The 14076-nt window shown below is 38.8% G+C and overlaps 1 protein-coding gene across 4 annotated transcripts in view; it reads right to left on the reverse strand.

The window, feature by feature from the left end:
• Positions 1–8710: 8710 nt before the first annotated feature.
• The window catches only part of Egfr (epidermal growth factor receptor), a 222786-nt gene continuing 217420 nt past the window's right edge, over positions 8711–14076 (reverse strand). For all 4 annotated transcript variants that reach the window (XM_070088765.1, XM_070088764.1, XM_070088762.1 and 1 more), the window contains one exon: positions 8711–12456. In XM_070088765.1, coding sequence (XP_069944866.1) covers positions 12116–12456 — 341 coding nt within the window. In that variant the 3' untranslated portion in view covers positions 8711–12115. The remainder of the gene's footprint in view (positions 12457–14076) is intronic.

A 14076-nucleotide genomic window follows, 5' to 3' on the forward strand; every position in this document is an offset into this window, starting at 1 on the left:
TCTTCTCCTATGCCAAATCAAAATCGAGAACAACGTCCAGTATTGGGCCCCTACTTAAACAAGATGGGTCCTACACAGATGACAGCAAGGAAATGAGTGAGCTACTCAAGTCCCAATATGACTCAGTTTTTAGCAAGCCGCTAACCAGACTGAGAGTCGAAGATCAAAATGAATTTTTTATGAGAGAGCCACAAAATTTGATTAACACAAGCCTATCCGATGTTATCCTGACGCCAAATGACTTCGAACAGGCGATAAATGACATGCCCATGCACTCTGCCCCAGGGCCAGACTCATGGAACTCTGTGTTCATCAAGAACTGCAAGAAGCCCCTATCACGAGCCTTTTCCATCCTATGGAGAGGGAGCATGGACACGGGGGTCGTCCCAGAGTTACTAAAAACAACAGACATAGCCCCACTCCACAAAGGGGGCAGTAAAGCAACAGCAAAGAACTACAGACCGATAGCACTAACATCCCATATCATAAAAATCTTTGAAAGGGTCCTAAGAAGCAAGATCACCACCCATCTAGAAACCCATCAGTTACACAACCCAGGGCAACATGGGTTTAGAACAGGTCGCTCCTGTCTGTCTCAACTATTGGATCACTACGACAAGGTCCTAAATGCACTAGAAGACAAAAAGAATGCAGATGTAATATATACAGACTTTGCAAAAGCCTTCGACAAGTGTGACCATGGTGTAATAGCGCACAAAATGCGTGCTAAAGGAATAACAGGAAAAGTCGGTCGATGGATCTATAATTTCCTCACTAACAGAACACAGAGAGTAGTCGTCAACAGAGTAAAGTCCGAGGCAGCTACGGTGAAAAGCTCTGTTCCACAAGGCACAGTACTCGCTCCCATCTTGTTCATCATCCTCATATCCGACATAGACAAGGATGTCAGCCACAGCACCGTGTCTTCCTTTACAGATGACACCTGAATCTGCATGACAGTGTCTTCCATTGCAGACACTGCAAGGCTCCAGGCAGACATCAACCAAATCTTTCAGTGGGCTGCAGAAAAAATATGAAGTTCAACGATGAGAAATTTCAATTACTCAGATATGGTAAACATGAGGAAATTAAATCTTCATCAGAGTACAAAACAAATTCTGGCCACAAAATAGAGCGAAACACCAACGTCAAAGGCCTGGGAGTGATTATGTCGGAGGATCTCACCTTCAAGGACCTGGCCTGGTGGCTAAAGCCCCCGCTTCACACACGAAGGGCCCGGGTTCGATTCCCAGCGGGTGGAAACATTTCGACACGTTTCCTTAGACCTGTTGTCCTGTTCACCTAGCAGCAAATAGGTACCTGGGTGTTAGTCGACTGGTGTGGGTCGCATCCTGGGGGACAAGATTAAGGACCCCAATGGAAATAAGTTAGACAGTCCTCGATGACGCACTGACTTTCTTGGGTTATCCTGGGTGGCTAACCCTCCGGGGTTAAAAATCCGAACGAAATCTTATCTTATCTTATCAATTGCATCTGCTAGAAAAATGACAGGATGGATAATGAGAACCTTCAAAACTAGGGAGGCCAAGCCCATGATGACACTCTTCACGTCACTTGTTCTATCTAGGCTGGAATATTGCTGCACACTAACAGCACCTTTCAAGGCAGGTGAAATTGCCGACCTAGAAAATGTACAGAGAACTTTCACGGCGCGCATAACGGAGATAAAACACCTCAATTACTGGGAGCGCTTGAAGTTCCTAAACCTGTATTCCCTGGAATGCAGGAGGGAGAGATACATGATTATATACACCTGGAAAATCCTAGAGGGACTAGTACCGAACTTGCACACGAAAATCACTCACTACGAAAGCAAAAGACTTGGCAGACGATGCACCATCCCCCCAATGAAAAGCAGGGGTGTCACTAGCACGTTAAGAGACCATACAATAAGTGTCAGGGGCCCGAGACTGTTCAACTGCCTCCCAGCACACATAAGGGGGATTACCAACAGACCCCTGGCAGTCTTCAAGCTGGCACTGGACAAGCACCTAAAGTCAGTTCCTGATCAGCCGGGCTGTGGCTCGTACGTTGGTTTGCGTGCAGCCAGCAGCAACAGCCTGGTTGATCAGGCTCTGATCCACCAGAAGGCCTGGTCACAGACCGGGCCGCGGGGGCGTTGACCCCCGGAACTCTCTCCAGGTAAACTCCAGGTATAACAGACATTGCCCCAGAAAAACTAAACAGATCACAGCAAAGAGACTGAATAATCCCTGGCTTACACCAAGCATACTCAAATCCATTAACACAAAGCACAAATATGAAAAACAGTATAGAATGGGTCAAATAACTAGAGAACAGTCGAAAAATTACTCGCCAGCACTTACCAGCCTGATAAGAAGGTCAAAAAAATTGTATTATGAAAATAGATTACATAACATCAAAGGTGATATGAAAAAAAACTGGAAAACTCTGTCTGAAATTCTTGGAACTAAAAAGTTATCCAAAAACAAAGCAATCAAACTAACAAAATCAGATGAACCCCTACTCACTCCAACCGAAACAGCAAACAGACTTAAGGAAAAAAATCTAGCAAACAAAATACCAAGCACAAACGCAGGTCCATCAAATGACCTCATAGGTACCCACCCAAATGCGCTATTCCTAGCTCCAACCAACCCCACTGAAGTTATGCTCATCATAACGCCCTTAAAAACAAGGCAGGAGACATAAACAACTTACCTGTTTTTATGTATAAAAAAGCTTCTCAAGTATTGTCACCAATTATTGCAATGCTCTTTAATAAGTCCATTGAATCATCTACCTTCCCAACAATCCTCAAAATAGAGAGGGTCACTCCGATCCATAAAGGAGGTGACCAAGCTGACTTGAATAACTATAGACCAATATCTAACTTACCACTGCTCTCTAAAATCTTTGAAAAATTAATTCATAGACGGATCTATTCCTACCTCGTTTCACACAACATATTAAACCCTTGTCAGTTTGGATTCAGGAATAATAAAAGCACAAATGATGCTATCATACACATGCTAGAACTAATATATACCGCACTTGAAAAGAAAGAAGTCCCGATGGGCATTTTCATTGATTTATGTAAAGCTTTCGATACAGTCGACCATGAACTGCTGTACTCCAAATTAATGCACTATGGTATCAGAAGCCACTCCCTCAGCTACCTAAAGTCATACCTTAGTAACAGAACTCAATATGTGTATGCAAATGATGCAAACTTTTCCACCCAACCAATCACAGTAGGAGTCCCACAAGGAAGTGTCCTTGGACCACTCCTCTTTTTCATCTACATCAGTAATCTACCGAATGCATCACAGCTACTCAAACCATATTATTTGCAGATGACACTACGTATGTCTTTTCCCACCCAAACACAGTCATACTAGCAAACACAGTCAGTGCTAAATTACAGAAAATATCTGCCTGGATGATGACTAACAAACTTACCCTGAACACTGATAAAACCTATTTCATTCAGTTTGGAAACAAAGCTGCAAATGATCCAATTAACATAACGCTAAATGGATCATCAGTCACATGACTCACAGAGGGAAAATTCCTTGGTATCCACCTTGACAGTAGCCTTAAGTTCTGGACACACATACAACAAATCACCAAGAAAATCTCCAAGACTGTAGGCATACTATCAAAGCAAGGTACTACATTCCACAATCAGCACTCCTGGCACTGTACCATTCACTCATATACTGTACCCTTATCTTACATATGGAATTTGTGCATGGGGATCAACAAAATCCAATCACCTAAAACCCCTAATAACCCAGCAAAAGGCAGCAGTAAGAATGATAACAAATTCCCACTCCTGCCAGCATACTCCACCAATTTTCAAAAGTCTGAATCTGCTTACCATTAAGAGCATCCATACTTATTCATGTGCCTACTACATACACAGAACAATACACGCAAATATAAACCCTCACTCAAACTTCTCCTCACCAACCTAAACAGGACACATGACCACAACACAAGACACAGATCTCTTTTTGATATACCTCGTGTCCATATCACACTGTGTAAAAACTCTATGCACATAAAGGGCCCCAAAATATGGAATTCATTATCAGAAGATATTAAAGTAACCCTATCTGAAAATCAATTTAAGACTCTTCTCAAAAGCCACTTAATCACCCTAGACTAAATGCTAAATACTCAGTACACACTTACTCACCTATGTACTTCCACATCATAACTGAAACAGTCACATTGAACCTTTTATCCATTGTTGACAGGAATATAATTGAATCATTGTTTTCACAAAAGCATTTTAGAATATAAATATATATTTGTATTATACAAATTTTGATCAATTTATAATTAATATTCTACTGTACAACTATGAAATAATTACTATCCTACTGTACAACTATGATATACTCCTTAGTATTAGTAGAATGTAAGCCAATAATGTTAAGTTGGCCCATAATGCCTAGGCATAATAGAGGCTCTCTTTGCATTGCAACCCACTATTGCAAATACACAATCTCAGTGTACTGTTTGCAAAGACATTAAATAAATAAATAAACAAATAAATAAATTATGAACAAATATTCTCCAAGATATCACCCACAATGATTGTCTGTCTGAATAGGTAAATTCTCTTTGAACTTTTTAAGTAGCTACTGTGTTTGCTGTTTTGCTACAAGTGGAGCCAAACCAGCTGTGTAATTGGTTTACTCAAGGATGTTAAAGAGCTCATCCAGTACCCTAACATTACTCCCCATTGCTCACCAGTAAAGTCACCTATTGTATATATCTTATTTCTTCTTGGGACATCTTTATACGGTTTAGTAAATCAAAACATGCCCGACTATCTTTTACTTTTGGATAATCTTTGCAATATCCCTCAGTCGCAGCAGGAAGTTTCTGAGAATTTGATGGTAGGTGCAAATGCAAACACAAAGTGTACCACAAAATCATGTATATACAAAAAGTTTTTAATGTGGTTTGTCACAAATACATCAGCCTTTATTTGTACTGTAGTGCCAGATGATACCCCAGAGGTCATAGGGTCACCTCTGGACTATGTTAAAAGATTAAACCCTGAAAAATAAAATTTGTGTCAATGGAATCTTTGTACCCTGCTAATTCTAAACAGTGTATATATTATAATAATTCTTACTAAGTTATATTTAAAAAATTTTTATTCTCCTGTGACTTCAAAATTACATAGGTTGCAACTCTTGCCCTATAGGTCAGACTGAATATATACACATGAGTTCAGATCATAAAAGAACCTTGAATACCAAATTTGACAAACTCCCCATTTGGTATATTTACTGAAACTACCTCTAATTCTGTTACTTACTTCCATTGCAAAATATGTGACTGATTTTGCTGTTTAAACAGTTCATTACTACAATTTTGGGGTGCCAGGTGTAAATGAAAATGGGAGCCCTTTGTTTGAACTTTGTATAGAAAGGGGTTTAGTTATAGGTAATACATATTTTAAGAAAAAGAGGATAAATAAGTATACAAGATATGATGTAGGGCAAAATGACAGTAGTTTGTTGGATTATGTATTGGTAGATAAAAGACTGTTGAGTAGACTTCAGGATGTACATGTTTATAGAGGGGCCACAGATATATCAGATCACTTTCTAGTTGTAGCTACACTGAGAGTAAAAGGTAGATGGGATACAAGGAGAATAGAAGCATCAGGGAAGAGAGAGGTGAAGGTTTATAAACTAAAAGAGGAGGCAGTTAGGGTAAGATATAAACAGCTATTGGAGGTTAGATGGGCTAATGAGAGCATAGGCAATGGGGTCAAAGAGGTATGGGGTAGGTTTAAAAATGTAGTGTTAGAGTGTTCAGCAAAAGTTTGTGGTTACAGGAAAGTGGGTGAGGGAGGGAAGAGGAGCGATTGGTGGAATGATGATGTAAAGAGAGTAGTAAGGGAGGAAAAGTTATTATATGAGAAGTTTTTACAAAGTAGAAGTGATGCAAGGAGGGAAGAGCATATGGAGAAAAAGAGAGAGGTTAAGAGAGTGGTGAAGCAATGTAAAAAGAGAGCAAATGAGAGAGTGGGTGAGATGTTATCAACAAATTTTGTTGAAAATAAGAAAAAGTTTTGGAGTGAGATCAACAAGTTAAAGAAGCCTAGAGAACAAATGGATTTGTCAGTTAAAAATAGGAGAGGAGAGTTATTAAATGGAGAGTTAGAGGTATTGGGAAGATGGAGGGAATATTTTGAGGAATTGTTAAATGTTGATGAAGATAGGGAAGCTGTGATTTCGTGTATAGGGCAAGGAGGAATAACATCTTGTAGGAGTGAGGAAGAGCCAGTTGTGAGTGTGGGGGAAGTTCGTGAGGCAGTAGGTAAAATGAAAGAGGGTAAGGCAGCCGGGATTGATGGGATAAAGATAGAAATGTTAAAAGCAGGTGGGGATATAGTTTTGGAGTGGTTGGTGCAATTATTTAATAAATGTATGGAAGAGGGTAAGGTACCTAGGGATTGGCAGAGAGCATGAATAGTTTCTTTGTATAAAGGCAAAGGGGACAAAAGAGAGTGCAAAAATTATAGGGGGATAAGTCTGTTGAGTATACCTGGTAAAGTGTATGGTAGAGTTATTATTGAAAGAATTAAGAGTAAGACGGAGAATAGGATAGCAGATGAAGAAGGAGGCTTTAGGAAAGGTAGGGGGTGTGTGGACCAGGTGTTTACAGTGAAACATATAAGTATTTATAAGTATTTAGATAAGGCTAAAGAGGTCTTTGTGGCATTTATGGATTTGGAAAAGGCGTATGACAGGGTGGATAGGGGGGCAATGTGGCAGATGTTACAGGTGTATGGTGTAGGAGGTAGGTTACTGAAAGCAGTGAAGAGTTTTTACAAGGATAGTGAGGCTCAAGTTAGAGTATGTAGGAAAGAGGGAAATTATTTCCCAGTAAAAGTAGGCCTTAGACAAGGATGTGTGATGTCACCGTGGTTGTTTAATATATTTATAGATGGGGTTGTAAGAGAAGTAAATGCGAGGGTCTTGGCAAGAGGCGTGGAGTTAAAAGATAAAGAATAACACATAAAGTGGAAGTTGTCACAGTTGCTCTCTGCTGATGACACTGTGCTCTTGGGAGATTCTGAAGAGAAGTTGCAGAGATTGGTGGATGAATTTGGTAGGGTGTGCAAAAGAAGAAAATTAAAAGTGAATACAGGAAAGAGTAAGGTTATGAGGATAACAAAAAGATTAGGTGATGAAAGATTGGATATTAGATTGGAGGGAGAGAGTATGGAGGAGGTGAATGTATTCAGATATTTTTGAAGGTCGTGTCAGCGGATGGGTCTATGAAAGATGAGGTGAATCATAGAATTGATGAGGGGAAAAGGGTGAGTGGTGCACTTAGGAGTCTGTGGAGACAAAGAACTTTGTCCTTGGAGGCAAAGAGGGAAATGTATGAGAGTATAGTTTTACCAACGCTCTTATATGGGTGTGCAGCATGGGTGATGGATGTTGCAGCAAGGAGAAGGCTGGAGGCAGTGGAGATGTCATGTCTGAGGGAAATGTGTGGTGTGAATATAATGCAGAGAATTTGTAGTTTGGAAGTTAGGAGGAGGTGCGGGATTACCAAAACTATTGTCCAGAGGGCTGAGGAAGGGTTGTTGAGGTGGTTTGGACATGTAGAGAAAATGGAGCGAAACAGAGTGACTTCAAGAGTGTATCAGTCTGTAGTGGAAGGAAGGCGGGGTAGGGGTCGGCCTAGGAAAGGTTGGAGGGAGGGGGTAAAGGAGGTTTTGTGTGCGAGGGGCTTGGACTTCCAGCAGGCATGCGTGAGCGTTTGATAGGAGTGAATGGAGACAAATGGTTTTTAATACTTGACGTGCTGTTGGAGTGTGAGCAAAGTAACATTTATGAAGGAGTTCAGGGAAACCGGCAGGCCGGACTTGAGTCCTGGAGATGGGAAGTACAGTGCCTGCACTCTGAAGGAGGGGTGTTAATGTTGCAGTTTAAAAACTGTAGTGTAAAGCACCCTTCTGGCAAGACAATGATGGAGTGAATGATGGTGAAAGTTTTTCTTTTTCGGGCCACCCTGCCTTGGTGAGAATCGGCCAGTGTGATAATAAAATAAAATAAACTTTGAAGCCAAGTTCCTGAACACAGTGTGCCTTTGTAATCATATTCTCTTGGTCAAGTCCCTGGAATATTGTTCTTCTTTTTTTCATTACTGGCAGGAAGAAGGTTTTGGGGTGCATAATAACGCTATCAAATTAAGAAAATCAGCTATTCACAGTAACATTTACTATACTATTGTTATTTTATGCTTCTCATTTTTCGCTCAAAGAAACTGAAACTCATGGTGAGGCAAAGATATAGGTGGGTCTAGTTAGGTAGTTTGTTCTAATACTAGTGGATGGAGGATTGAGCCATCTCTGCTTCTTAGGCTGAATGACTCTAGTAAGTCTGTTGGATGCATTGCTATAACTATAATATAGTGTGCACCCATTGAACCTATTCTATCTTAACCATCACTTTAAAATAGATGCCTTGATGCTGGTAATAGGTTCTTAATTCAAGGAATTGGAGCTCTCCTTTCTTTTTGGATTGAACTTTTTTATCTCCCATTTTCCATGCACTGTATGATTTCTATAGGCTTAATGCTTCCCCATAAATATAACAATAATTCAATTAATGTGTATTTCACACATTTAATAGGTTATTTACTTCAACTTTGGAAGTGTTTGGTGATAAAACAAAAAACATTAAAATGACCTTTTATTGCAAAATTTGTGGTATAGATACACTTTTTCTTGCTTATCTGAGATATCATTCCACAACCAGCTCAACTCATGATGGCTACAACTGCATGCAACCAACTCAAGATGCCACAAAACACTTGCATTCTCTCCTCAATACCTCAAGTATTATAAGAGAGCCTTGTGTCAGGTGCCTCACAGGCTTATCACACTGGCTACTCCACACTTACAAGTGATTTCTATCAAGCAAGGAAGAATTAAGATGAATATGTAAGTACATAATCCCATTAAGTACAAAACTGTTATTATTCAAATAGGAGAATTTATAAATTCTGCTCTAAAAATATAAACAATTTACACCTCAATATTTACAATAATACATAAGAAATGGAAGATAGACTTACTGATCAATAAAGTGGATTTTGACAAGTCACTTAGTGGAGAAATTTGATTATCCATCTCAAAAGTGCCACATTACTGATCACACTTAACACCTCCTTATTGGACATTTGTATAGACCTTTAATTTTGTACCACTAGATGGGACACATTTATGACAGTTCATTCTTTCAACTTTGCTCCTGACACGAGGCAATAAGTTCCTCCCACAATGCAATAACACATGACTTTAAAATCTGAACTTTTGCAATTTTTGTTCAAAGAATTACTTGAAATTGTATTTTTCATATCTCAGCTCAAATTTATTCATCATGCATTTTTGTATACAGTATATAAAAATTTACAGGTCCCTGACTTGAGAAGTTAAGAATGCACAGAAGACTCAAAAAGTTTGCAATATATGAATAATCACTTTCTGAGACCTCTGTATTTGGCCAACAAATTATATATCATACAATATTGTACATTTATATGCAGCAATTTGTAATGGGTGGTTAAGAGGTAATGGTTTTCTACTTAATATTTGTAATTCCAGGAGGAGAGCTGTGCTCATGATATCCTGTTTTCTATAATTAAGGTAATTTGTCTTCATTTTGTTTTTTATTTGAACCTTCAAGAACATAGATATCATATAGTTAGGCATATTAAATTATAAACTTTGAAAAGAAATGGAAGGAAACAAATTTCAAAATACAGTGTATATAATATTGAAAGAATGTGATGTCAAAATTAATTTTTTGGACGAATTCACTTGAAAAGTACCTTTAACTCTCTGCAAACCCACCCATCTACGTACGTTTTAAAATAAAACACTGTACAGTGAACATAAAAACTGAAAGACAACAGATTTCTTTAATACCATTGTCAAACCAGTTTGTTTTGTCCTTTATAAGCTTGAAGCTACCAAGAATTTCATGAAAATTAAGCAAGTGACAGCAATATTTACGCACTGAGAGTATTGCACGAGCTGTCAAGAATGATTTTGAAGCAAATTTGTGCAATCTGACAGACCAAGCACAGGCACTGGAATGGGTAATGGAAGAACTGATTTGTACTATATTCAAGGTGTTGTATCAAAAGTAAATTACAGTACATAGCATGGTAAATAATATACTGTTAACTTGAGATGTCAACACCAATACATTATAAATGAAAAAAATCAAGGAGTAAAACCTCAAAACTGAAAAATTACAGGACATAAAAACAATCTCTACAGTTATCAACAGGCCCATCATCTTAATATTTTCACACAGGTTCAGGTTTAGTGAAGATTTTGAAGACAGAGTTCAATGACTTTGAAACCCATTCCTTTGGATTACTAAGTAAACCATCTTTACATTCCTGCAGAGGCAAACTTGACAATGGCAGCTGCTTGGTCTGCCTTATAACAAGATGGCAGAGTAGATATACAAAACTTTTGGCACTTGTAACATCTATCATCTTGAATACAGTTTTCAGCAGTAGTGGTACACATTTTTAAAGTGACCAATGATAAACTTGGCAACTAAGAGCAGTCAGTACTACATACAAGGACTAATGATGATTACCCTCAGAGAGCATTCCACTAGTACCCTTTGTCAAGAATACTGCTTGGACAGTACTGATTATCTGAGGATGATAGAATAAATCATGTTTATACAAGATGTGAGATGACCTAATTGAAAAATGATGGCAAGAGTGAAGCATGAGAGCATGAAAAGTTTTCATCTTCAGGCATCAAGAATTAGTCCTGATGCAGGAAAATTTCCTTGACTACATTAACAGCTCACTGAAAATATGGACACTGATTAACCAGATGAATGTAATTGTTTCATGTTACATTATTAAATAACTGGAAAGTCAAGCTGCAATGTTGTAACAAATTCAGAGTTATAGGCCAATGGCATTTTGAATAAATACACAACACTGATGTTACCATGAGAATCTAGTTGTCGTAGTAATGTAAAAATTGAATATGGCAATTTCAGATATGGAATTGTGTACATTTTGATTAAAATATGTTAATAGGCCATTGAATAAAAAAGGCAATAGCTATGAAATCATAATAAAAAGTGAAAAGACTCTCAAATATGTGAATATTTAATGTCCAAAGTATTTATGTAAAAAAAAAGAAGATTCATGATTTTACCAGGTCATTAACAAAATGTACAGCCATAATGTTTAGCCAACACCTAGGAACTGTCCATTGGCAATCAGGTTTGCTCTTTAGTTATTTTTATAATAAAATAGAAAAGATGACTATTATACCCTAAAATCACTTTCTTGTCAAATAACAGTTTCCTTTGATAACTAAAATTGCAGCTGAATCTTGTGAAGTAAATAAAATCATGTCACTCACCACTTTGGAAGGTCATTGTTAATATCACTTATTTTTTTACCTTCTTGCAGTTCATAATCATTATATTGTTCACTTTAACTTATTTCTACTGCAGCATTTGCACAAATGTTCAAGACATAAAACTATATTTAAAATCACAGAAAAGGTAAGCTTCTTGGAGCTCTTGCAAATGGACTAGTTACAGCCAGTCCATTTCATTAATCATTGTTGAATCACTTCTACCCTAACACTGATTGTAAAGGGTATAATGAACCACTACATCCAGGTGTCCATTATATGAAGTAAGACATTGGCATCCTTGCATATCACATATTAAGAATGGAATATTGATTGTATAATCTTTTAAATTATAGAACTTCACTGGATAAAAGTTTGCAATGGTCCATAAGCCATTGGAATAATAATAATGTTAAAGAAAAACATTAGTTTTTGCAAGGATATTTCCAACTCTCTCTCAATACTGTGATCTTCTGACACTTGCACATATCCCTTACAGCGTAAGTTGTATGTACCACATCTCATCATGGTCACGAGGCCACTTACACTGTCTTTGTAAGGAGGCAAGAGAGTCGAGGGTTATAGTCCTGGGAAAAGTCTTGTACAACTCATCACTCTGACTATTTCCAAAATTTTTCATTCAAGTCCCACAGTGAGTCAGAAAATAAATGTTTATGTTCAGACTGTTGTTTCACTACGAGGTGCCAAGGTATGAGGTGAGTGAGGTGATAGCTCATTATAATATTCATGTGGCATCTCTTGTGGAGAATGATGTTGTGGATGGCCATTACTACTAACACTGCTGTGTCCGCTACTACCACCATAGCTGTTGAAACGACCTGGTTCTAATACAGGCACTCCCACAGTCTGCTGAGGGTGGATGCGGCGCCCAGCGTACATCTGAGCACGTGCATTCATCATGTGGTATTCTGGATTGTCCATACCCACCCATTGCTGTCCAGCAATTCCGTTTGGTCCCTTAAATCCACGGCTCTGGTTGTGATCATTCCTTCGTCCATCTGCAACAGGATATGTAATTTAGTAAGTTGATTAGTTTCAATAGTTTTCAGTGACATTGACACAAGCACAATATTACTGTATGCAGAAATCATTACACTTTGATAAAAACAACTAGAAAAGGATATTATTTGTAATTATTAATGATATGTCAGCCCAGTCAGGTTAACATTCCTATTGCTCACCTCGCCACCACATTGCACTTGCTCTGTCATCTAGCAGACCTGGTCCAACACGTTTCATTCATTCAGAAGACCTGGTACAGGTCAGAGGGTCCATTCTCTTGTCCACATATGGGCTGACAAAGGCTTGCAGACTCACTGTATACCCTACCAGTCTACAATAAACCTACTAGTTTGCCACTGGCCAATTGCTCTACCATGATGCTACTGACTACATAATATACACTGGTATAATGGTGGCAGTGGTACCCAGAACAGTTTGCATCCAGAGTCGTGTCAACAAACCTGCAAATGACTACACACTATTGCCATCCTTATCATCATCAGTTGCCTAGTTAGCAACTGTAGGGAACCTACCTCAGCTGCAACATGACAAAGAATGTCACAGGTGAGATGTGTGGGAACCAGTTTAGTGAGGCATGTGCCAGCAAGCAGCTTGCTGTATCGTGCACCCTAGGTCACACACAGGTTGTACACACGTACTATTCTACTTGCTACTTGCATGTTACCTGTAATTCTGTGTCCAATTGGCTAGATGTTCATTGACCATGTGTGTGTACACGAGATGGCATTCCTGAGTTCACAAGCTACTTGCAAAGCCAGATCTGTGATTTACAAAATGAAATGCCACCAGTGCCAACATTGTCATATACTGTATATCCCAGTACAGAACATACACACTTGTTCCAGTGTGTAGTATCACATATAGTGTGTGGAGAAGTGTTAGTAGTCTAACAGTGCAATATCTTAGTACTGTAGAACATGCACCTACAATCTTGTGAACAGTTTTTGCGCCCTTAAGGCACAGGACGGCTAGTTATTTCTGCCTCTTTTGTTTCCTACATTATTATAATCATAACCAAGCACTAAACCTGTAAGGGTCATACAGTGCTTCCTTGTTCCTACAAACAGTTATGATCTTCCACAAGATGCCAGTGAAGTATTATAGTGTCTACTCCTCAGTCATAGAATTTTTTCCTTGAATAGGTCAGTTACTGAAGTCAAGCCAGGCCTGCTAGTACATCAAGATTACTGCTAGTAACACACACTACTACAAACAAACCACAGCCTGGCTGGTTAGGAGCTGATCTGAGGAACATGTCCAGTTCTCTCTGCATGATTGCCAGAGGCTTGTTGATAATACCCTTAATGTACAGAGGGTGGGTGTTGAAGTCAGGGACCTCCAACACTTGACAGTTCTTGTTGATCGTATTCTTCACATCTTTGCTTTTTATTGCAGGTACTTTGCACTGTCTACCAAGTCTCTTGCTTTTCACTTTTGTTTTGTATATATATATATCATTTCTGCCTCCCAACTATTTCAGTGTACTATGGCTATGAGTGTGTTATGTCTAGTCATTATTCATGGCTGGGCCAACAGTGGCTTGGTAGTCGAGGGATGTAAACCCAGTCAGGCTAGCATTTCTGTTTCACACCTAG

This window comes from Cherax quadricarinatus, chromosome 26 (assembly GCF_038502225.1).
Source record: "Cherax quadricarinatus isolate ZL_2023a chromosome 26, ASM3850222v1, whole genome shotgun sequence".
NCBI classification, from domain to species: Eukaryota; Metazoa; Arthropoda; class Malacostraca; order Decapoda; family Parastacidae; genus Cherax; species Cherax quadricarinatus.